Source organism: Amblyomma americanum, chromosome 7 (assembly GCF_052857255.1).
Source record: "Amblyomma americanum isolate KBUSLIRL-KWMA chromosome 7, ASM5285725v1, whole genome shotgun sequence".
NCBI classification, from domain to species: Eukaryota; Metazoa; Arthropoda; class Arachnida; order Ixodida; family Ixodidae; genus Amblyomma; species Amblyomma americanum.
The window spans coordinates 30,709,839-30,732,379 of NC_135503.1; the positions used below are offsets into that span (position 1 = coordinate 30,709,839).

The window sequence follows — 22,541 nt, forward strand, 5'->3', positions numbered from 1 at the left end:
ACCATGATCAACTCTGTTAAACGCGCATGAAGTGTCTTTTTTTTTTTACTTTTCATGTGTGATTCATCGTGAAAGCTCCTGTAAATACTGAATGTTTGTTTATGTCTGCATTCATCGTGAATCATGGAGAGCTACAATATTAGTGACACAGGATGCAGCAGCCTGCTGTCAATGCCATTCCCAGATTCCTGGCCGTGCAAACATTTATTTTGCAGTATAAATTGCAAGTGTTGTGCTGTGCACTTGTGCGGCGACTTTTTTTACTGGTGTAGTTCTGATGCCAGTGTTTTTTTTGGTTAGCACTCTTTTGAGGCGTGGAATATATCAGCTGCCTCATTATGTGGTAGATGCTGTCATGCTTAGGTGGTGCTAAACGTCTGAAAACAAAAATGTTTGATCTTCTTGCTGAAAGACTTTCTTGTTTCACTTTATATTCACCCTCTTTTGATTCGAGAGCCTCTCCATATATCTGCATGTCATTTGGTTTGGTTCTGGGTTCTTGTGCTGCCTTGTCTGATAGTCGAGACAAGTTTTTGTGGTTTTGTGATTTTAAAATGCAGTTTTAATTTGCCGAGTGTAGGATGCCTTATATTTCCTGTTGGAGGATGCCAGGTTTTCATTAAGCAGTATCTCGGTGCTTTGGTGAGGTCGAAATTGTGGCACCTTGGTTGGAGATTTGCAGTGAGTGTAGCAAAGTCTGGCATCAGGTTGGCTCTGTGAGCAGAGCAGAGATTGAACGTAACAGGCAGGCTTTGGAGGAACATGACTGGAGCAGCGAACCGCACAACAGACCTGATTCTCCTGCTGTTGTGTGCAGGCCTCCTTGCATTTTTTCTATGCGCTCTTTTTTACAAGACCGGGAGAAGGACATTAAGCCTGCTTATGGGGCTTTAACTGGTTCCTTTTTGTATGACCAATTTAATTGCATACCAACATTTTACACCAGCCCATTCGTGGCTTTGGAACGAGTTTTCACAGAAGTGCATGTTTTTGGGACTTCTGACTGACTCCGAATTTTTTACGTCTTTTTACTCACTGCACTGGCTCTCTGTCCCAAAGAAAGAATTACGCTTCTGTGAGCAACATTGTGATTTTTTTTTCTGAAGAAGAACTTATGCAACGACTTGTGCTGATACTTTGTTTTCTCTTGTATATGTGCCTAGCTATCAAGGCACTGTCATTGTGAACAGTGTGTATTACTCATTCCTGGAATGATCCGCAGCTCTGCCTATCCTTATGCTGCTATGAGGCATATGAACTGTAAACTCTCAATCACCTCACCTGATAAAAGAATCTTATGACAGGATACGCACACCTAAAATTGCATGGTTTGCAACACAGGACCACAACTTTACTGAGGAGCCTCAGCCTGACAGAGGTCGTATGGAAAACTTTTAGCTGGTGTCATTACAGTTCCTAATGAAGCAGGCTGCCATCTGCAATGTTGTCTCGCAAGCACTTTGAGCACTCTTAAGTCACACTTCACTTTTTTTTTTTTGCATACAGTTTTCCGTTTTGCATGCAAGCACAGCCGCCGTGCAAATGCATTCATGTTAACAACCACTGAGCTGCTCCTTATGTATTCTCCTGTGCTGAGAACCGTGCAAAATGGAATGTTACAGTGGTCTTTTTCACCTGCGAGTACCTGGGTTCTTGCAGGCAGCTGCTGATGAATGCTTGTGAAAATCGGGGCACCAAAGCATATTACCTTTTATCCTTTTTGTGATTTGAACATTCCGGATGTAGATAACTATGCCAGCATTTCATGGCACTATTGTATGGCTTAGCAAGGGTGGGTTTTATACTCTTTTACTCTTTGCGATGTGTAATCACTAGTGCATTCGGAGCATTTTTCTTTATAGATGTGCTGAATAGGTGAAGTCCTGGATATAGATGAAAGTAATATAGATGACTATGGTAAACTCGTTATACTTCTCGTTATCTGCTGAGATAGCTTAGCTATTTACAAAAGAACATATCCATTCGAGCCAGTGTTTCAGCGCTCTTATTGTCTTGTCTGACTCTTGAATAAGTGCTCCCTGTGCTGTCTGATGGGTAACATGCAAGTGGCTTGATTTTTCTTTAGCATGGAGGGAAATACTGTGGCTTATTTAAACCTGCAACGCAAGGAGAGGTTTTTCCTTTGTTCATTGCATCATTTAGGCAGTGTGCAATTTCATGCACTTTTGCGAGAAATGTGCTATGAGCTGCGAAGTGTGGCAATTTTCATATTTTTTCAATGAGTTCTTATGTTACTGCTTGACACACGTGCAGCACTGCTCTATCTTCACAGTGCCGTGGCTACAACACGTCGTACTAACTGGTGGCTGTGGTTTCCACTCACGCATGATATTAGTTCAGAGTTAATGCCTGTGGCTGTACGTATTAGCCATAGCCCACTAGGTGGAAAACATTCTGGTTCGCTATCGCATGGAACGCCTAATTATCTTTCAGGCAGTCATTGCTTCCCACATGCGAGCTTGACTATTGCCTTCATATGCCTCGAGGCACTGAAAGCCGCATGCTCAGCTAAGAGAATTTTTGTTTTATTTTTCTTCCTTTTTTTTTTCTATGTGACATTATCCACTCACTCCAGCAGTGTACTGCAAAACAAAAAAGGTTGACTGTGACGTAAGCTTCAGAGTCTGAGGTCTTCATGACTTGTATCTCTGTGTGGTCACAGATGCACACAAACGTAGTCTCAGAAACTCGGAGGTGGTACTTTCCACTAGAGCACTCAAGGCGAGCATGCCGCCCTTTTTTTGACTCGGAGAGCCTTTTTGGAGAGAAAGAAATGAATTTGGCTCCTGAGTGCTAACTAGACGTTCCATGTCACTCTGACTTTCATTTCACACCTTGCAGCCTTTCATTTATTGTTGGTGGAGGTTGAACCTTGATGTTGCATGTGCAACTTAAATGCATACAGATGCCCGCATATACCCGAACCAAATGGCTTTCGGTGTTTCGTTTTTTTTTATTTCTGGGGCAAGCTGCTAGTTGCACCCAAGGCCTGCAGTTGAGAGCGTTGGCCCTGTACAACAAACTTCCTGCACTTCTACATTTGTGTAACGGTGCACTCACTGTAGAATACCACTTAGAAGTGCTTCTGGATCTGCCTCCTTGTTACTGAAGTGGCGCAGCTTGGTGCATGACATAAGTTCCGTCGTACTTAACATTTGATGAATGTGTTCCTACATTCCACCGTGCAGAAATGGTTTAATTTCTAGGTGCTAGCAGAAACATGGACCCTAAAAACCTCCTTGATATTGTCGATTTCAGCGTGAAAAATGGTATTGTCTTGAACTCTTGTCTCAATTTATAAGGGCACAACATTGGTGTGCTGAAGGTATATTGCCAATGACTTAGGTACCTTGACTTACGTTGGAAGCTAGCTATTGTAAGATTTGTGATGCAATTTAGCAATAAAGCTGTGGATGTCAGTCTAGTTTATGTGTAGAACAGCGATGCTTTTATGCCATACAATGACTTGTGTGTTGCATTGTGTGTGAAACTGTGTGAAAAGCGTGTTAGCTATGTTCTGTTTCTGTCTATGAAGTACTTGGGGACTGTACTTGGCTTGCACTAATCAATGTCCAGTTGTATAGTAGTGTTGCATACGGCTACACATTAACTTGTATGTCCAGCACAAGAGCATTCAACACCAAGTAACAGTATTACTGGTGCAGCTAATTTTTCTAGTGGTTGCAGACAGGCTTGAGTGTGGTGCCGTCGTCCATCAATGCCAAATTCAGTTACTGCAGTGCTCCAGCTTTGCCAAGGATGTTGGCTGAGCAAAGCTTCATGTGGTTTGCATTCCCAGCATTGCTGCTTGTGTGTACATTGTATGGCTTGTGCAAATTTGGGCCTTGTGATGGCAGTGCATTTCAGTCTTGTGACAGCAAGTAAAGCTTGGTGAACTTGCTGCTGCAAGTGGAAACATAGTCCGTGGTGATGTGCAGGAGCACTTCAGTGCCGAAGCAGGTTGCTGCGGTTTCCGTAAAGAAGCTCCCCAGCAGCCACAGGGTTCCAGCACAAAAAAAGGAGCCTTAAACTGATGGTGTGTATGCTTTGTGTGTGGCTATGGCATTGTTTAGTCACCAAGTATTTCCCACACTGCAAGAGAAACAGGGCACTTCCCCTCATTTTGTCACAAGAAAGCCTACACACTGTGACAATCCTCCGAGCTCAGTCTGTATGTAATATAATAGATTTATATATATATAAGATGAAAGTATGTAGGTGACCTGATTGTGTAGCCCTTTCGTACAAATAAATGGTATAACCTCTGAACAAAATCAGTCTGCACCAGTTGCTCTTGTCATGGCAAGCATGCTGTAGTTGGTTTCAGAGACTGAAATTGGAAGTGCATGACGGCCTGTCACATAGTGCGAAACTGAATTCTGTTTGCGTTTGTACTGGTTTGATTAAAAAGGGGAGAATGTGGCTAAGCTTCATTTCTGTAGTGTTTGGGCGACTATTTTTAGCTTTAGTGATGGCAGCAAGAGAGTCGTCGGAAGTGGCTCGGGATATTTGCAATATGAAGGTTGAAAGAATATAAATGCTAGTTTGGTAATGTGTATTATTCAATCAAATAATCCACAAGATGGAGGGGGAGTAATATTTCTTCTTTGGAAGTAGGGTTAGTGTAAAATTTTAAATAAAAGACATAAGCAATAATATGTGCAGTTCTGAGTAAGGCGAGAAAGACGAAATGAATGTTAATTTTATAGCAGCAACGTTAGTTTTTCAAGAGCATTAGTAGAGGTTATTCGGTCACAATCCCTCGGAACAAAGCATAGTCTTGGTTCGGCCTTTTTTTTGTTGTTTTATGGAACGGGGAGAGTTGAGTCTGAAGCAGTGGCATAGTAATTAGTGTGATATGTAGGCTACTCCACACGTAGTTTACAAAATAGGTATGAGTAATATGGGTGCCTAGTTATGTGTGTGTTATGAAGCAGATAATGGGAAGTGGTGAATGAAGTGTGTACTGCAATTAAGGGTGTTGCAGCACAAGCAACTGGACATGCATGTGCAGCCAGTGTCTACATCACGAAAAACTCCAAGGCGATCCTGCCAATTCTATTGTAGCTAATGCCCATATACGTAAAATTGGTGACGCTACATTCGCAGACTGCTGGCAATCCTCGTGCCACTCCTGGTGCAGTGGTGCAAACACAGCCACCGGTGGGGTTTTCGAGACCCAGGTTGCTCTTCCCGAGCTACCTTTTGTGACCTACCACAGTGGACAGGTTGTGACGACGTCACCAGGTTCACACCGTGTCACGTGTGACGGCAGTTGCCATTTCTGCTTGCACAGATTCTTCTAATGGTAATGCGTTCATAAACTGTGTTGAGGTCGGCTTGCAAGGATTCTTCATTGCAGGAGGCTGGCAGTACTGCCACATGAGAAAGCATAGAAGCCTCGCCGGAGCAAAAAGCCGGTGGCAACCATCTGGCGTTGTCTAGAAAAATCCAGATTGGTTGGCGTTTCAGCGACGTCACAAGAGCAGAGAAATCCCATTGGCTGGAAGGACTTGATGTCACCAAACCGGAGAATGCACATTGGCCAGACCAGGGTGGATAAGGCTGAACCCTTTAAATCGGGTGGTGGTTCAAGCCACCTAGCCATGACGTGAAATTTTACTTGTCTTGATTTTAGACACCAATCGGATAACCTTCGCTTGGTCACTTCTACCCGCTTAAAATCTACTTTTCCTTCACTGCCCTTAAACCCCAATGCCTTGGGTAAATCAGCCCCGCTGCTTTCCACTGTAGGGTGAAGCCCTTTACAGAAAAGTGTCGTGTTCAGCCGTTTCCTCCTCCTCTCCGCACGCAACACACAACGTGTCTATCGCGGTAGTCTGCAAAACTCCCGTCCTGGCCTCAAACAACAAAGAGCTTCCCCTACAGTTATCATAGATATTTTCTTTGGAAATTTCCTGCTTAACGATCCTGTATGTCTGCAAAAAAGCCTCCCCCTACTAGCCGTATAGGAGAAGAGCTCTGTAAGAGCTACCTGGGTCTCGCAAGCCCCACCAGGAATTTCCGGCAAAGGCATCAACAGCTACAAATACTATCGCATTGCCAACACGGTAATGTTATTAGGTGTCCCTGTGTTTCAGTGCGCTGGCAGTAGGTGTCTCACTAGCGAAGAAGCTGTCCTGTCAGTGGTTGAAGCCCAAGGATGACAAGCTGCCCACAGCCTGGTGGGCAGGTGCGCAAGTGGAAGGGAAAAAAACCTGTTTTGCGGCAGCTGCATCAGTGTGGAAAGAAGGAAATCATGACACACTATAGTTGCTCCAAGGTGAAACAGGTTACACGGTAGCTGCAGCTCAGTGGAAATTAGGAAACCTGCATCGCGCTAAGAGCACATGTGCAGCAGACATTGGATAACCACAGTATGTGTGGGGCATAGCTGGTGTAAAGTGCCAACGAAGATGCGGTTGTGCTAGCGCACCTTTGTCGCAGTTTAACAATTTTTTTTTTCCCCGCACAGTAGTCTGCCATGTTTCTTGGGGACCCAACACAACCTTAAAAAACACCGCAAAGGGTATTGTAGGTGAATTGCAACTGGTAATGGAAGAAAATGCTCAACCCAACCTAGCATAGTCAATATTGATGGAATTCGGTCGTAACAGTGTCGCATATTAAAATCTAAGGAACTGCGGTCTACAGTAGCTGAGTCCACAGCACGTGATGCAAGTAAAAGGTAGGAGTCTTTTCATACAAGAAAAATTTTCTGAAGGTGTGTACACAAATGAAAATGTTGGATTCAGAAAGCTGCAAGGCAATTAGTACTGAAAGCAATAAAGCTTCCAGGCTACTCATTGTCTACTCCATGTTGCAAGTCTGCCACCAGGAAACTGAGCACAACGTGCAACCAGCGCACATTAGCATGCAAGGATGATTAAACGACACGCCAAAGTAGCATATCGGCAATGCCTTTATGGCACAATTCTAGCGAGACACGGAAAGGGCAGTGCAACAATTTTCGTAAGCGTTGTGCTGCAACGTCGCGATACAAGGCGGGTCACGCTTGAATCGTGAAAAGTTCAATCTTACGCAACGGTCTTCTGCCTACTTGACGTGTTTCGCGATTCTACGCAAGTGCAGCGACTTCGCGCTCTGCAGCGCTTCCTCTAGCGACTCTGCCATGTGCAACAGGTTCAAAGGGTCCGTCTGCAGCACCACGTCCTTGGTTTCGTCTCCGTCACCACGCTTGAGCTGGAACTTCAACGTTACGAGAGGTGTCACATGTGACTTGAGACAGCGGCTCGCGACTTCCGCCTCCAATCGCCACTCGAGACGCGAGAAGTTCCAACAGGGTATCGACTTCTCAGAGAGGAACTTACGCAAGCTCTTCTCGTTGTCAGCGTGATGTCTCACAAGCTCCTCGCATACAGACTGCGGAAAGCTGAGAAGCAGCAGTGATTCCCGGAAGTGCTGTTCGCTGAGCTTCAACTTCGCGGCCTGGCTAAGGAGATGCGAAAGGCCCTCGACGGCGCCTTGAACGACATCATCATCGACTTGAAGCTTTTGTGCAGCAGAGTGGTACACCTTGGGGTTCACACCGCGCACGAGAAACTCGTTGGCGATCTTGCAGAACTCCTTCGCCACTGGTTCGTCGACGTTTTCAATAAATTTAAGGTGCTGCTTGTGGTCGTCGTCCAGTAAAAGCAACATGGCAGCTGCTGGTTCAAATGACGTTGATCACAGGTGAGCAGCAGTTGAAGACGACCTACTCAAACGCTCCACCAGAAAGATGACCAGCACGTGCTAGTGTTTCTTGCCGTGAGACCCATGAAAACGCCCACCGCCCCAACGCTTGTTGGCTTGCTCGAGTGCTCCTCATAAACAAAAAAACTCCCGTTGGTTTCACAAGGTAGCCAGAGGAAAGCCCCGATTGGTTAACAAAAGCAATACTTTTCATTTATATACTTGAATATTGCTTTCTTTGGGGACAGTTCTCTCGATAACATTTTGACAAAAAATAAACACTTAAATAAAAAAGTTGGCTCAGATGTGGGCTCCGCTTTCCGTATTACTGCCAAAGCTGTGAACGAAATATTTTGTCCCAGATGACATTCCCGTCGCTTTGCGTCCGCTAGCTTCCGCGCATGCTCATTGGTCCGAAGTTGCGATCGTTGTGTGCGCTGTGTTTTTGTGAAGTTTCACGCAACTAGCTTTGGAATAAACAATTGCGAGGCTCGTTCAACATTCGCGAAGACGATGCCTCCGAAGTGTACCCTCTCTTTGTCGCCGGAAACTCTACATCGCCGATACAAAGATAGTGTGTGACGTGAATATGTGATGCGATGGTTGCCATGTTAGTGTCACCCGCAGTGCTGCGGCTGCAACCGCTTCAGCGAGCAATCGTTTGGTGTTCACCCGTGCTGTTGTGGCTATGAAGAGTTAAGCGGTGGTCGGTTATTCGCGGCAAAGCATGTCTTGCTGTGGCGCAAGGGCCCTGGTCTTGGCGATCTGCACCATTCAGTTGGTGAGTTGACCATCCCACTTGCGTCACGATCTAGATAAGCTCGGCATTGTTTAATGACTGTTTAATGATTGTTTAATGTGTGTGTACAAGTGCACTTGATTTATGCTGTTGGTTTTGTTATCTAAAGACTATTACTTAGCCATTTGGCGCTTAACTAGCGCAGCGTTACTCGTGGTGAGCACAAAGAAAGTTGTCTTCGTGCAGATCGCAACGTTCCAGCGCCAAGTCTTCGACTTCCTCGGGTACATGTGGGCACCGATCTTGGCAAACTTCTTCCAGATCATATTTGTTATCTTCGGTTTTTTCGGAACGTACCACTACAGGCCAAGATACGTGGCTGCTGTGAGTTAATCGAAATATTGGGCAGTTGAAGTCGATGCATGAAATACCGCGAAAGCCAAGAACTCATTGGAAAAACGTCGATTTTGCATTGCAGTACATCACCTGGACGCTGCTGTGGATCGGCTGGAATGTTTTTGTTATATGCCTTTACATGGAAGTCGGCGCACTGAGCAGGGTAAGATCGCCTTACCGTGCGACTGCGCTTGGAAACCGGAACTGGAGCAGTGCTGTTATGCTCTCAGAGTACGGTACAATTTTTAAACATTCAAGAGCTTCTCAGTAAATAGAGATAGGAAGCTCATGTATTTCTGAACTTTTATAAAATCTTCAAATTAGATTTTCACATGGCACACACTTTGCGCTTCTGGTATACCACAAACCTACAGGTTTTCTGCTCTCGGCTTGACTGCACTACACCTAAATGAAGCACGCATATTAGCCCGCTAGACACTAATTATTAGTTAATTAACATCAGAAAAGTGCTTGTTGAATCTTCATTGTTGTCTTCATCAGTGTTCAGTGGTTTGCTAAACTGAAGCGAATACATTAAGTAAGCATTGATGGAGTAAGTTAATGTGCAAAGAAAAGGCCGGGCAGTTCACATTTGCGCGAGGAGTGGAATATTTTCTAGATATAGGCCAAAGTTCACCACTAGAATCTTGTGTCTAGGATTCTAGCTTCCTGAACATGGGCACTGGAAGCCGGAGCTGGTGGGAGGCAAATGGCTTCGGCTGCACGGCAATCTTCAACTACAGCTCATCTGACGACATCTTAGCTGTCACCAGGCCAGTCTCCGTGAATGGGTGTCTCTTGGAGTACTACTATGTGGAGTGCATTCAGGCTGGAGTGCAATGTCTTCTAGCGGTAAGTGTGCTGCACAGCTGACACTGGGCAGATGTTTCACTTTGCTCAGGATTGTTCTTTATTTTCACGAGGAGGTCAGCATGATCAAGAATGACAGAACAGATGTTTATATAATCCGTCTTGTGTTGATTTAGTGTTCTAGCACTAAGACTTACAATCTCGAAAAAACACTGTTGTCTGTTTGAGTGTGTGATTCCGGCTGGACCTGCAGAAATAAAATAAATATGGCCGTGCCTGGATTTTGAACACGTGGCGTTGCAAACAGATCAGATTCGCTGGCCACTGCACGGGAGCACTACGCTATCGCCACAACCGATCATCCCGTTTAATTGCCACTCTCTTGTGCTTTGCATTGCATGTTGTTGTCATCAACTTCCATCTGTGCACAATGGATTCAGAACACACTGCTATGGCAGTGCCTTCTTAAGGTGGTGCATTAAGTGGTCCCAATATTTTATAGTGCGCTGTCACTAAGGTCCCCAATCACTGATTTTGCTACTCTTTGCCTGAAACCTGACCTTGCAACCCTAGCCTAGTGCTAGTGCACATACTTCGCATTTAGCCAAGTAAGCTAAATTGGCTGTAATTTTTTTCTCAGCTGCTGGCCCGAAAAATATGGGTTCGATCCTGGCCACGGCAGTCGCATTTCGATGGAGTCAAAATACTGGAGGCTCATGTACTGTGCGATGTCAGTGCACAGTAAAGAACCCCAGGGGGTCGAAACTTCTGGCGTCCTTCACTGTGGCGTCCAGCATAGCCTGAATCGCTTTGGCACGTTAAACTCACATAAACTCAAACCATTTTAATCATGTGCCTTGACTCACTTTTTTTTTTCTTTATGGTATCTGTTCAATTCAATTCATTTACCAGAAGTTTGGAAGGATATTTGTTCTAAAAGCTGTGAATCACAGCTTGAAATGGCCCAGAAACCTCTACAAGACAGTGCCGACATAGTTATTAACTATCTGTTGTGTAGGCAGTATTTTTTTTTTCTTTATGGTTTCTGTTATGTAGGCAGTCTCTTGTGTCACTTAGATAAATGTGCCATAAGTGGATGTTTTCCATATGTGAGAAGTGCACTGCTGGAGAAGAGAAGGAACATGGCGGGAATGTCATCAAACAAGATGAGTGTCAGGAGCTTTGCGCAGGCAGCAACTTGTCTTTCTCTGCACCTCCTAGCTGAGTACAGCTTCTCAGCAATGTTGAGAGGAAAGCATCAGAGACAGAGAGACAACTTGAACGAGAGCTATGTCAGGGGCATTTTGCTTCCTCATAGCTGATTTGCAAACCCTGTTCTTGAAATTTTTGTTTTTGCTATGCCCGTACTTTCTACTAAAATATTGTGTTGATGTGATTGAAATGGGTAAATACGTCTCATTGATAATTACATTAAAAATTCGAGAAGCCATATGGAGCATTTTTTCCCAGCTCACCTGTAGGCATAGTATTGATATTCTTCTTTGCATTTTAATGAGGTGAGGTTTGCATTCCGAGCAAATTACTTGTGCTGTGTGGGGAAATGTATGTGCACCCGTAAGTATTGATAAACATGGGCATTGTTGAGGTCTGTGTCTAAGAACTAACTACCTACAGGTGAAGGATGGGGCTCAGCAAAATACTAGTGTGGAAACAGAAGTAAAGGAGACAGAGAGAAAGATGTGGAAGGAAAGAATGCAAGGAAAATCGGCGCTAGATATATATAGGGCACGAAAACAGGACATAAAGAAAGAGCATTTATTTGATAACTTGCGGGGCAATTCATTGCTTTTAAAAGCTAGGACAGGGGTTTTGAGAACGAAAACATACAGGTCTAAATTTGAAGAAGTGAATATATTATGTGCTGCCTTTAGAACTGAAACGGAGACCATAGAGCACTTAGTCTTGAGGTGCACAGAATTTCGTTCTGCCCTTCCTGATGGAACAGCAGCAGGTGCTGGTGTTTGCTGGGGAGGACGGATGAATGGATGAGAAAAGCGTGGCTTTAACAGAGAGGAGGTTAGAAGATTGGTGCAGGAAGTCAAGGGAGCGGTGAAGTTGCAAAAAAGATGGTCAAATTAGAAATTTTAAAAGGGAAAAGCAAAATTGAGAGGAAAACTTTGACGGGGACGAAATCTTAGGCTAGGTGGCACAAGCTGCCACCCAATAAAAGGTAAAGCCATTATCATCCATCCATCCATATACCAATCTGACTGTATGTAGCTATGAGAACAAAAAAAAAAAAGGAGTTCTGTTTATTCAACAGTGCAAAGTTATATGCCATGGGATACTCCTAGTTCTCTTGCATGGTTTTGTGTGGTACTGTTATATTGCAGAAGACCCCTTAACACTTTTATTCAAGGCTTGTTTGTAGTTGTTCACATGTAGGCACTTTCCTAGTGCACTTTGTTCTGCCTAAACAACTGTAAGCATTGGTATACTTATGGGAATGGTTTGGATTTGGGGTCTTTGTTTTTTGTAAACATGCACTTTTAATTTTAAGCACTTTTAAGCAGGTAGCTGCAATGCATGTGTGCCTCAAAAGCTGCTTGTATCAATTAGCCACGTGCCTCTATATGTATTAATTATTAACATATTTTGTTGGGCTAGTTTGTATAGTACTTTAGCTCGCATGAAACAGCACAGGGACACAACACAACAATGTGCCCATTCGTATCATTCCTGTGTCCTGTCTATGCTCCGTTTTATGTGAGCTTATTTGGCAACTGCTTGTGTGCCATCAAATTGTGCACTATAACTGCAATTTCTTGCAAATGGCCTGTCCTAGAGTAGCAAGCTGTCGGCAGCACTATCTGATAAAGTGGTGCTGCTTACAAGGTTTACACATTCCTAGACAGTGTTTCTGGTGGGTTTTGAGAGCTGTCAGCAGTTAAAGATAATAAGGACAGGTACGCGTGCATTGCCAGTCATTGGTTAACGTGAAGCTTGGAGGTGGCGCTTTGTTTGCCTGTATTTTTTAGTAAACCTTGTGAGTTGTGAAACTTTTTAGGGCCCTTCTTGGGAATAGCAGATCAATAAAGTTATATGTGAACATCACGGTCTCGTTTTCTTTTAATATCATTCTTCTTCACACTTCGATAGAGCTTTGCAGCACCGTACTGTGAACAAGTGCACCCGCACAGTGATGCTTGTAGCTGAAAACTTAAATTTGCTCATGTTTAACCTGCAGGTTGTGGGCTTCATCGGAGGCTGTTACCTAATCTATCTTTACACTCAGGAAGATGATTCATGTAAGTCTACCACATGCTTCTAACTACTCTCTTGTGCAGGCGCTCTTTAATTTATATTGCAAGAAGTTGTTGCAAGAAGACCTTTTTGTGGCTAGGTGAATCTCGACCTTACTTCTGGGTTGCCAAATGACATGGATGTTAATTGTTAGAAATGCATGATTATTGGGTAGCTGTTTGCCTTAGTTAATGTAATGTTCAGCTTGACCACACTGGAGCAGTTATTCGTTCCAAGGCAGCTAGGTACACCCTGCTGTAAGGAACATGCACTGTCCATATGCCAGTGAACACTGAGGTGTTCCTTGCAGCTGGTGTCAGTCTTGCAAAGCAACCCAGATGCTAAGGTGTAATTAGCCTACCTGCCGTGGCTTCTTTTTTACTCATCCATTAGGAAATAACGGTGCTGTGTACAGTGGAACCCTGTAGTAGCAAACAAGCCATTACTGCATGAAACTAAAATATAAAAGACCTTTCACACTGCACTGAAAGAGCTGGTTGCACGAGTCTGCTTTGCAGAGGCATTTTATTTGCTTAGGCATATAAGAATATATATTGCCGTTCTCTAGCATTGAAAATGTTTAGTGCTCCCTCAGCTGTGCCCAGTGCCCACACAAGTTTAGGCCTGGTGCAGGATTGTTAAGGTACCACTTTCTTTATTCTTTTTTTTTTCCCCTCTAAAATATTACCTCTTTGCTTGTTTCCTGCTCAGTGAAGTACTCTAAGGTAGCAATGTGTTCCCACCACTCAGTGAAATTTGTTATATTTTCTATAATCACTGCTGTGATGATGTTGATTGTGAGTAGGAGCCCTGTCAGCGTTTGCAAGGAGTGCAATTCATACAAGAGCAAAATCATAGTACCCTAACGCCTCTCATCCCTTCTGTGGGATGCCAATGAGAGTGGAGATAATTTCTTCGTTGCGTAAATTGCAGCCGCACTGTTGCTCACATTGAATTTTGTTGCCTAGCATCTAACACCTCATTCTTGCACCTGTTCTTCTTTGATTTTTTGAGCCTGGGAAGCTATGGGAATCCAAGTGTATCACTTGCCCCTGTCTGCTTTTTCAGTTGATTTCATTGGTGGCTTTGACTCTTACTCTGCATACATAACCCCGCCAAAGCCGTGTCGCATGCAGAACACAATGTATGTATTCTTTCCTTCTCTCTCTTTCTCTCAAAGCTTTCCTCTTGTTGCTTTAGCATGTTGCAGGTGTTTCTTCATGTATTTTCTCTTGCTTACTAACACACCTTGCCTGCATGCAACTTTCATCAAGCTGCATATTTTTCTCTGCACTGCTATGTACACAAACCGGAGTTGTTGGCAGTTGTTCTCGACGGAAATAAAGTGAATTTGAATTTGAAAAATGCCTCGTAAGTAACAAATACAAAAAAATTCCTCCTACCAAATAATTTTTGTAATAGTGCCGCAGATTTGCTTTGTATTGATACTGAGCTGGAGGAGGAGGAATCAAGAGCCAGCAATCCAGTTGGCTAGGCTTGAATCCTTTTTACTGCAAGCAATTATTAAGGGCTAGAGACAGTTGACCGCACTTGTGCATATTTGGCTTTGAAGTAACAAGCAAGACCAAATAGCACATACCACAATCATGACCCGGCAAATTTGCAAGATGTAGTGAAGTGAAAAGCGCAATAAAGAGTGACATTTGCAGCGAGTAATTACAGGGCATGTGATCACTGTATAAATGTACCAGTCACATACAAGTTTTTTGTGTGCCTTCGTTTGGAGGCCTCAAGCCAGTGTTTATTCGGTTTTCAAACAAATGTCATGCCTTGGCCTATTTCTGTCAACCCGTGGCATGCAGCAGTGATGAGGGCATAAGTGCTCTTAACATTGCTGGCACAGGAGTAGATATTTTTCACTGTCTGAAAATTTGGCTGGCTAATTGTTTCAGAAGATATTTTTGTGGAGTGGTTGTATTCATTCAACCTTGTGACATGATTTAACAATTGTTCATTGCCATATTTGTGTTGGCAGGAAGTATGCCTGCCAACCACATTTTTTAACTTTTGGAATTTATTCTCTCTTTACTGCTTCTTCCATTTTGTGCAGCCTTAAAGGTCGATTCATGCGAAGGGAAAATTTGCATGAGAGCTGGGATGTTGCGACCAATTTGCAACCAATCTTCTAGCGCAGACATCTTTGGTTACAGGCACGAAAACAGACACAACACAAGGCAAAAAGACGGGACAGAGCGCCCATCCCGTCTTTCTGCCTTGTGTTGTGTCTGTTTTCGCGTCTGTAACCAAAGATGTACAGTTACCAACTTGCCCAGCAAGACGTTCTTTTATTCTAGCACAGAGCACAATAATGAGGGTTGAAAACTGTGGCTAGTAGTGCAGGGCACCCAGTTTACTCTTGAGTAAAAAGTGACATTACTGCAAGCAAGAAAATAGTTGCCAAGATGGAGGCTAAGCTGAAGCATTTGTGTATTTCGATGACAGCATTGTTACGTTAAGTTTGCAAGCATGACAGCTTCCTTCACACGAAGAGGTAATACTTGTTGAAATAATAGATCGTGAGGCTTCAATTGGGCTCTGAAAAGCAACTTCATGATAACTTTCTATGCTCCAACCTCATTGGTCGCGAAAAAGTGCCATCTCTGCTGTACCGTATACACCTAGCATTCGTCTTGTTATGTCGTTGAGGGCGTGAGGCTGAATGATTGCCCATTAACCATTTTTTAATTTTAGGGCATGGTTTGCTAAGTGAGCACTGAAAAAAACTGCGTTTGATATCAATCAGGAAAACAGAAAGCTTGCTGCACAAACCATTCCTTTGTTGTAAGTTGGGAGCATGGCAGACACTGTACTTGTTTCAACTGGGATTAATTGGGTTTTTCATTAGTCGTTGCTTCTTGAAGTTCGCTTTGAAGGTGAGAGGGAGACGGGCACTGGGAAGGTGCACCTGACACCATCTATTGATGCTTTTTCCAACTGTAACAGAAACGAATAGAGGGCCTTGTTGTCAGATTTGCTGTTCTCTTCTGCATCAAAACAGCAGTAATCCACTGCCAGAATTTTGGAGTGAAAAGGAGTGGAAAGCATTATCCAGTCTGCACCATCTGTGAACAAGTTGCAGAATCCTTGAATTGGTCATGACGAGCCACATGCTGTGCAGTCTATAAATGGAAGTCAGCGATTTGGTCTCCTACGTGAATATGTTTCAGATACACTGGACACTGTCCAGGATCAACTCTGTTAACATCAATTTTTTGACAAGGTCGACTGTTTGACGACTTTTGTTTTGGTTCCCATCTGGTTAACACAAACTGGAAATGTGGTCTTCGAGACCTGCTAGCTTGTGCGCATTGATTAACGCACCCTTGTCATGCCACACCAACTAGTCACGCCGATTGGTTACTGTTGCTGTGTATCATTTATGTAAGGAAAGACAGTGCACTGGAAAGATTAGCAACATGAAAGTTTGCACACGTAAAAGAATGTATTTGTACATTTATACATTCTTCCTGCCTGCCAAAAGCAAGGGTTAATTGTTGGTAGTACTGCAAGTGACTAGTAAATTGGGACATTATGCTGTTTAAGCGCAACAATTTTTTTAGGAGAATGCGGGTTATAAACTGTCATTGGCAAACATTAGCTGCATGTCTTCCTCTGTGGCATTCATCACAGAAATGGTTGAAACCTCCAACTGGATGGTTGACTGGAGGCACTCCGTAGGACAGGTTATTTTTTTGTGGGCGGAGGAGGGTACGCAGCAAACATTTGTTTTTGTTTTTTTTTCAGTCTGTTTTCTGACATGGCTACAAAACTTTTTATTGTGGGCACCTCTGTCAAACTGAACATTTGGAAATCTGAAAGATTTACAATGCCCCACCATGTCAGTTTTAAAGGGAGTCTACTGCATTTTGAATAAATGCTAGCTCCAATGGTCTGCACAGCCTTTCAGTCTGTATTCTTATAGCTCACTTGTGGCTGGCTGTATGCTGTAGACTTGAGAGAAGACATACCCACCAAATGCTTGAAATGTTTCTTAAGTGCACTTTATAATTATACACCACCCTGTTAGTTTCTGTAGGAGGCCTGCATTGGGCTTGTAGGTTTAAAGTGACATTAACAAGGGCAGTATCGATAAATTGCAGAACACACAGAAGTCTGTGCTCTAGCTTTTCTTGTGAATGTTCATTTCTGTGAATGCTGCACAAAACTTTTACTTTTTGTTTTGCCTAAACATTTTGAACTGGCTTATAGTAAGCATTTTGAGTTACTAAATACTATAGTTATTTTTTGTCAGCAACATCAAACTAAATGGTAAAATTTTTCTCTCTTTTATGGTGCCCTGTCTACTGTTCGTACAGCAACTCGACCTTTTCTTTTATGCACAAATTTTTAAAAATTTGCTTTTTCGGCTTCTTCGGCTGGCTGCAGTTACACAGAAAAGAAGAAGCAGCAAAAGAAAGCCATTGAACAGCCTGCCTTATAGCATCGAGTTCAGGACTGATCCACCAGCCAATGATGCTGGCCCAGCCGTGGGTCCCGGACTGGGCCGTGCACCCATGACACCGCGCCGGGTGAAACGGCGCTCGACGCGCTCTAAGCGGTCATCAGGCCAGGCGCAGTACCAGAACCCTGTGACGCGCCTGCTGGACCGATCACTGGACACGTCGAGCAACGACAGTTATGCCCACTTTGGGGGTCAGTGCAATCCCACCTACCTGGGCTCCCGCACCAGCCTCCACTCTCTGTATGGGAAGGCCAACCCCAACCTCAGCGGGCCTCTGCGAACAACCCACCACCATGGGGCCGCCACAGGGCTGCCCTCTGCAAGGCAGTCCACCAGGGGACGCCACCAGCCCTATGTAGACAGTTCCGAGACAATGATTTGAAATGTTTCAACAATGCGTGCAGAGTGTGTGTGTGTTTGTGCATGCGTGTGTGTGTGTATGCTGGGCTACACTTGCAAGTGAAAGGCTGTGACTTGTTTCCTTTCCACTTTAGGCATGGAAGCGAATGTACGATCACATAGGTTTCTGACCCAATGTCGGCAAGCGGCATTGATGATTAATCAAATATACTTTTGCATTCCGGTTTGTGGCTGGAGAAAAGATGAACAGCAGGATCTTTTACTCAAGCAGGTAGTTACAAGGGGCTGATAAGTGAGGTTTTAATTTGGGCATAAATTAGCTTTCTTAGGCCCTGCTGCTTGCCGATGTGCAGCCCAAGTTCTGATGTGCTGGCACTTAGCTTGGGTATGCACTGCTAGAACAGGGTGAAGTTCAGTATAATGAAAATTGATAAACATGATACTAAGACTTGAACATGATGGACTACTTTCTGCATAGTAGATTCTGTAATAGTTTACCTGCAAGAATAATTGTACTCACCTCTTTCATACTCAGTTGTTAGCATACGCAGAATTTATAGCAGTTGGGCAAGATGAAAATGACCAATAGTGTTGAAACTTTAAGCACTTCAAGGTTAGCCCTGTGGCATACACAAATCATACGAAATTACAAGCAGTTCCAGCAGTGTTCTTTTGCATTGCGAAACTTTTTATTATGGGTTAACATCATGGCTTGCACATGTATGTATATGGCACCTGTGTATGCAGGTCACTAAGAGAGTTTGTCTTCGAAAAGTCAAGACGGCTCGTGCTGCTTATACCTTACTATTAATTGCATGTGCCACAGCCCTTGCTTTGAAGAATTGGCTGATAGAATAATGTCTTAATTTTGTTTATCTGTCTGCAGAATTTCTAGGAGTGAAGTTTGAAAGTATGTATTGGTAAAGCTGGTTATAATGTGTTAGTCGTAACTGCTTGTCCTATCCATTTAAATTCTATGGTCCCATCTTTGGCGTCATTTACAACATCCATGAATGAAAAGCGATTATAATCCTTCTACACTTTTAGTGTGTCATGACAAAGTTTTGTACAAAGTTTATGAACTTCAGTGTGCTCATTTTAGTGCTTGTCCTTTCAAACTCTTACAGCTGTAAATTTGTTCGCTCATTGAAACACGCTGTTTTTTTTATCTTTCTGTATTTCACTATTTGCTTGACCTTTATGAACTTAGTGGTTGGCAGTAAGTGGGAGAAAGGAGTCATTTTAAGGCTTTTCTAGTTTTAGTAGTTTTCGACCTCTTGTCATCTGTGTAATTTCTTCAAGGCATTCAACGGGTTCCACTCTTCTGACCATCTTGCATGTCATGACAAATGTTTTAATTTTATGTGAACTTTACATTCACACTTTCAGCATATTCACAACCACATGGCTGTTAATTTGATCTATATTGGAGCAATACAGGGAGACAAGTTCCCTGCTTTGTGTTTTTATTACATTGTCTGGCGGGGTGTGGCCAATAAAGTATTCAGTCTTACTTTGTAGTAGTAGTGGACTGCAGCTGTATAAAGTTAACATTTTTATATTTGCACTTATTTTAGCATTCTCCCGTATCATTGACACTGCATTTTCGACAGTGTTGCACTAATGATGCCTTTTTTTTTTTTCTGGGTATCCCGGTTGCGATTTGTATTCCGGGCAGGCATTGTCTACACCTTTGTATTGTTGACTCAACTTATGTGCATATTTTCTGTGTTTTCTCATGTTACCTTTGGTCTTCTTCTAGTTCCTAGTTGTTCTGTTATACAATCATTTTGCTGTCGGGTTGCAGAGAGTCGAGCCGTGCAATCTTTCTTGCGTGCAGTTGGCCCTTACTCTCAATACCACACCAGTTTTGCACAGCTCCATAAGATTTGATTGTCTTCTCTCTGTGTTACACACAACTTTAATGAAGGCCGTTCCTGCGAGTCTTCTGTGAACCAAAGATCAAACGCTGGCATTGTGTCTGTTATTTGTTCGCTGAACGCATTTGTCCATCTTCAGCTTTGTAAATAGCTAGCTGTGACCATTGAAATCCTTTCTGGGAAATTGGCTGTGCCATTGTGTAGTTTATTTTTTGTGAGACTACACTGTATTATTTGTTTTTATCATGGTTGTGCCTATTCTTAATCATTCCTTCTAACCTGTGAAGACTGTAGCAGTGTTACGTGCCAGTGTCATAAGGCAGGGCAAAACTGGACCAGGGCACAGTGTGCAGTGGCAGTTTTATTGTGGTCCTTTTGGATTAGATTTATTGCCTGGAAGCCTCGCAGATTTTTGGTCTCTGATTTTGACTGTCATTATTTTGCTTTTGCACATGAATTTCTTTTACAACCTGTGTTGCCTGAATTGGCATAATTTAAAATGCTGTAGACACCACACTTCAAAAACGGAGTATTTACTTCAAATTGGATCTTTTGATACAAATAAATTTAAACCAATTTATGAGTATTTCTATCTAAAAAATGGATAGAAAAGTGGTGATTACTGTAGTGTTCCAAAACAAGGGACATAGATGGGATGTCAACAACACATGCACTACATGTTGCATGTGCTGTCTTCTTTGCTATATGTGTAGTACATGTGCTGTCTGCCTCCATTCTTTGTCTCTTATTTCTAAGCACTACTGCATTCATTACGTGACACCAAGTCGCCAGAACAGTTGCCCTGATCAAAGGAGACGAAAGGCGAAGCCACCGAAAGCTGAAATAATTGACTCAGAGTGTGACCTACACACATCCTCAAACAGTGCCATTGCCCTCACATTTTGTTTTTGGTGAACAAACTTCATGCAGCAAAATCAGGTAAAATTGGTTTATTCTATCTTTTTATCTTTAGTCACGGTTGCTTTGGACAGTTGCTAACAGCTGTGTTTATATAAGTTAAGTGATATTGCAAGCAGTGTTTTAAACTGTGCGATGCTCTGCTATTGGCTAGCTGAGCTGTCAATTACTTGTATCAGCATGATATAACTTGCACCAGTACTTATATAACTTACAACTGTATTAGACACTGCATTCTATTTTAGAATTAAAAACTGCCTGAAAAATAGAAATTAAATTTGCTTTGTGACAGCTTGCTTATCAGTTCATTATTTTACATCAGGAGGTCAGCAGTAATTAATCAGCTCATCTAATTTGCATTGTTTGTTGCATGAAGGTAAGCTAAAATCTTGCTTTCTCAGTTAAATCTGTCTAAAGAAACATCTGCATCCTTATGTGGTAATGCTTTTAGCACTTTTCTGCTGTGTGTCAATGACACAGTAGACTGCATTTATTTCACTCGAAAGAAATCGTCTTCCTGACTTCGGCTGATAGCCTTCTAAAGCACTGAGTTGTTCTACGCCTGCAAATGTACTGCAGCTATGTTTCAGGTTCCATGCATCTACTTTTTTTAGATGCACCTGTTTTACAATATTCCACCTTATGATTGTAGACATTTCAGTGTCGCAATATTGTACCGCACTAGCCCTGCTCAAGGTACTCGTGGCAGATCTGTAAAAATGGTAAGGAACTTGTGACATTTTGTAAAATGTGTCAATGGCGGAGCTGCTGTAAATTACTTGTTTGTGGTCTGTGTTTAAACTGTTACGAATGCCGTGTCGTGTGTAAATAATTTTTGGTTGACCTGTCCACATGGCAAGTATTCAGGGGAGCACTTATTTATATAGGCGCACAGTTGTTGAGTAGAGGAGTGATGCAAGTTTACAATTGTCACTGTTATGACACTTGATTGGTCATGTGACTTTTTTTGTGTGGAGAAGGCATTGCTCAATGGGCCAAATAAACTTGCAGCGAATGCCATTTAGGAGAGATACATTGATAGGGAAATTGTGGAACAAATTATCTAACAGCATGTAGTGTTTTCCACAAACAACACAAAATATTGAGCTGTAGATAGAATAACCTTTCATCCGGTAAAGAGCTTAATGATATATGCATACCTTGTGCATTCAAGTGGTCTGGATATCAGGCCTGTCGCAGGAACATAGATGCATGCTACTCGTTGCTATATGGCATTCCTAGTGATCTCACCAGCAGTACTGGCTTGACTGCTGAAGAATGTTTGTATAGATGTTGGAGGTGAACCATTGCCAATATATGCATACTGGTAATGTTTATGCCACAGCTGCTGCAGTTTTGCATCCTCTTTGTACACTTGTAACAACTTACAGTAAATTTGACGCTAGAAAGCCTGATTAAGTTTGTGGTGCAACCTTGCTAGGAAGGCTGGTACCCATATAGGCCAACGTTCACAAGTTTTAGAGTACACTGTACACCTGTGTCTGTCTAATAGGAAGCTCGTAGGTTCACACCTTCACTTGTAGCTGACTGCAGGTTAATTCTGCCGTGCTGATTGTTTTGAATCGATTTACTTTGAAATTGACCTCTGCAGTGTGTGTGCTGACTTTCGGTGAGCAGAGGTCACGTTTTGAGAACTTAGTGCCATTATAAACAATACATTGTGTGTTTCCTGTAAGCAAACCAGAGCTTTGTCACTGAATAGTTTTAATGCTGGTTACTACATGTAGTACGTTCGTGGCAAACTTCCTTAGCATGTGTTTGTTACGCTGGTAGACAGGTGTACTAGTGTTGCTTGTGTTCACTGCCAGTTTGTAACAAAAGCACCCAGTATAAATAAAAAAATACTTTATTTTGCATCTCAGACACGTCACAATTCTTCGGGGATAAATGCTCTACGTTGTAACGCAGCAAACATGACGGCGACTGACAGCGGATTCGACCATGACTCGTTTTG

At 42.9% G+C, this 22,541-nt stretch overlaps 2 protein-coding genes across 2 annotated transcripts; one reads left to right on the forward strand and one right to left on the reverse strand.

The window, feature by feature from the left end:
• Positions 1 to 6,925: 6,925 nt before the first annotated feature.
• Positions 6,926 to 7,877, reverse strand: LOC144098785 (COMM domain-containing protein 2). Its single transcript, XM_077631655.1, has one exon. It carries the CDS (start codon positions 7,681 to 7,683, stop codon positions 7,078 to 7,080), a length of 606 nt encoding a protein of 201 aa, XP_077487781.1. The 5' UTR covers positions 7,684 to 7,877; the 3' UTR covers positions 6,926 to 7,077.
• Positions 7,878 to 8,085: 208 nt separating this feature from the next.
• NKAIN (Sodium/potassium-transporting ATPase subunit beta-1-interacting protein) lies at positions 8,086 to 22,448 on the forward strand. Its single transcript, XM_077631654.1, has 6 exons — positions 8,086 to 8,497; positions 8,702 to 8,839; positions 8,934 to 9,014; positions 9,509 to 9,703; positions 12,870 to 12,930; positions 17,333 to 22,448. The coding sequence occupies exons 1-6, from the start codon at positions 8,444 to 8,446 to the stop codon at positions 17,788 to 17,790; spliced, it is 987 nt and encodes a 328-aa protein (XP_077487780.1). The 5' UTR covers positions 8,086 to 8,443; the 3' UTR covers positions 17,791 to 22,448.
• The last annotated feature ends 93 nt before the right edge of the window (positions 22,449 to 22,541 follow it).

What these genes read in the sequence shown, in the direction of transcription:
- LOC144098785 (XM_077631655.1), bottom strand. Translation starts at nt 7,683, where the DNA reads ATGTTGCTTTTACTGGACGACGACCACAAGCAGCACCTTAAATTTATT.
- NKAIN (XM_077631654.1), top strand. Translation starts at nt 8,444, where the DNA reads ATGTCTTGCTGTGGCGCAAGGGCCCTGGTCTTGGCGATCTGCACCATT. An exon ending in GGCCAAGATACGTGGCTGCT is followed by an intron (nt 8,840 to 8,933) that starts GTGAGTTAATCG and finishes TTTGCATTGCAG; the next exon opens with TACATCACCTGGACGCTGCT. An exon ending in AAGTCGGCGCACTGAGCAGG is followed by an intron (nt 9,015 to 9,508) that starts GTAAGATCGCCT and finishes TCTTGTGTCTAG; the next exon opens with GATTCTAGCTTCCTGAACAT.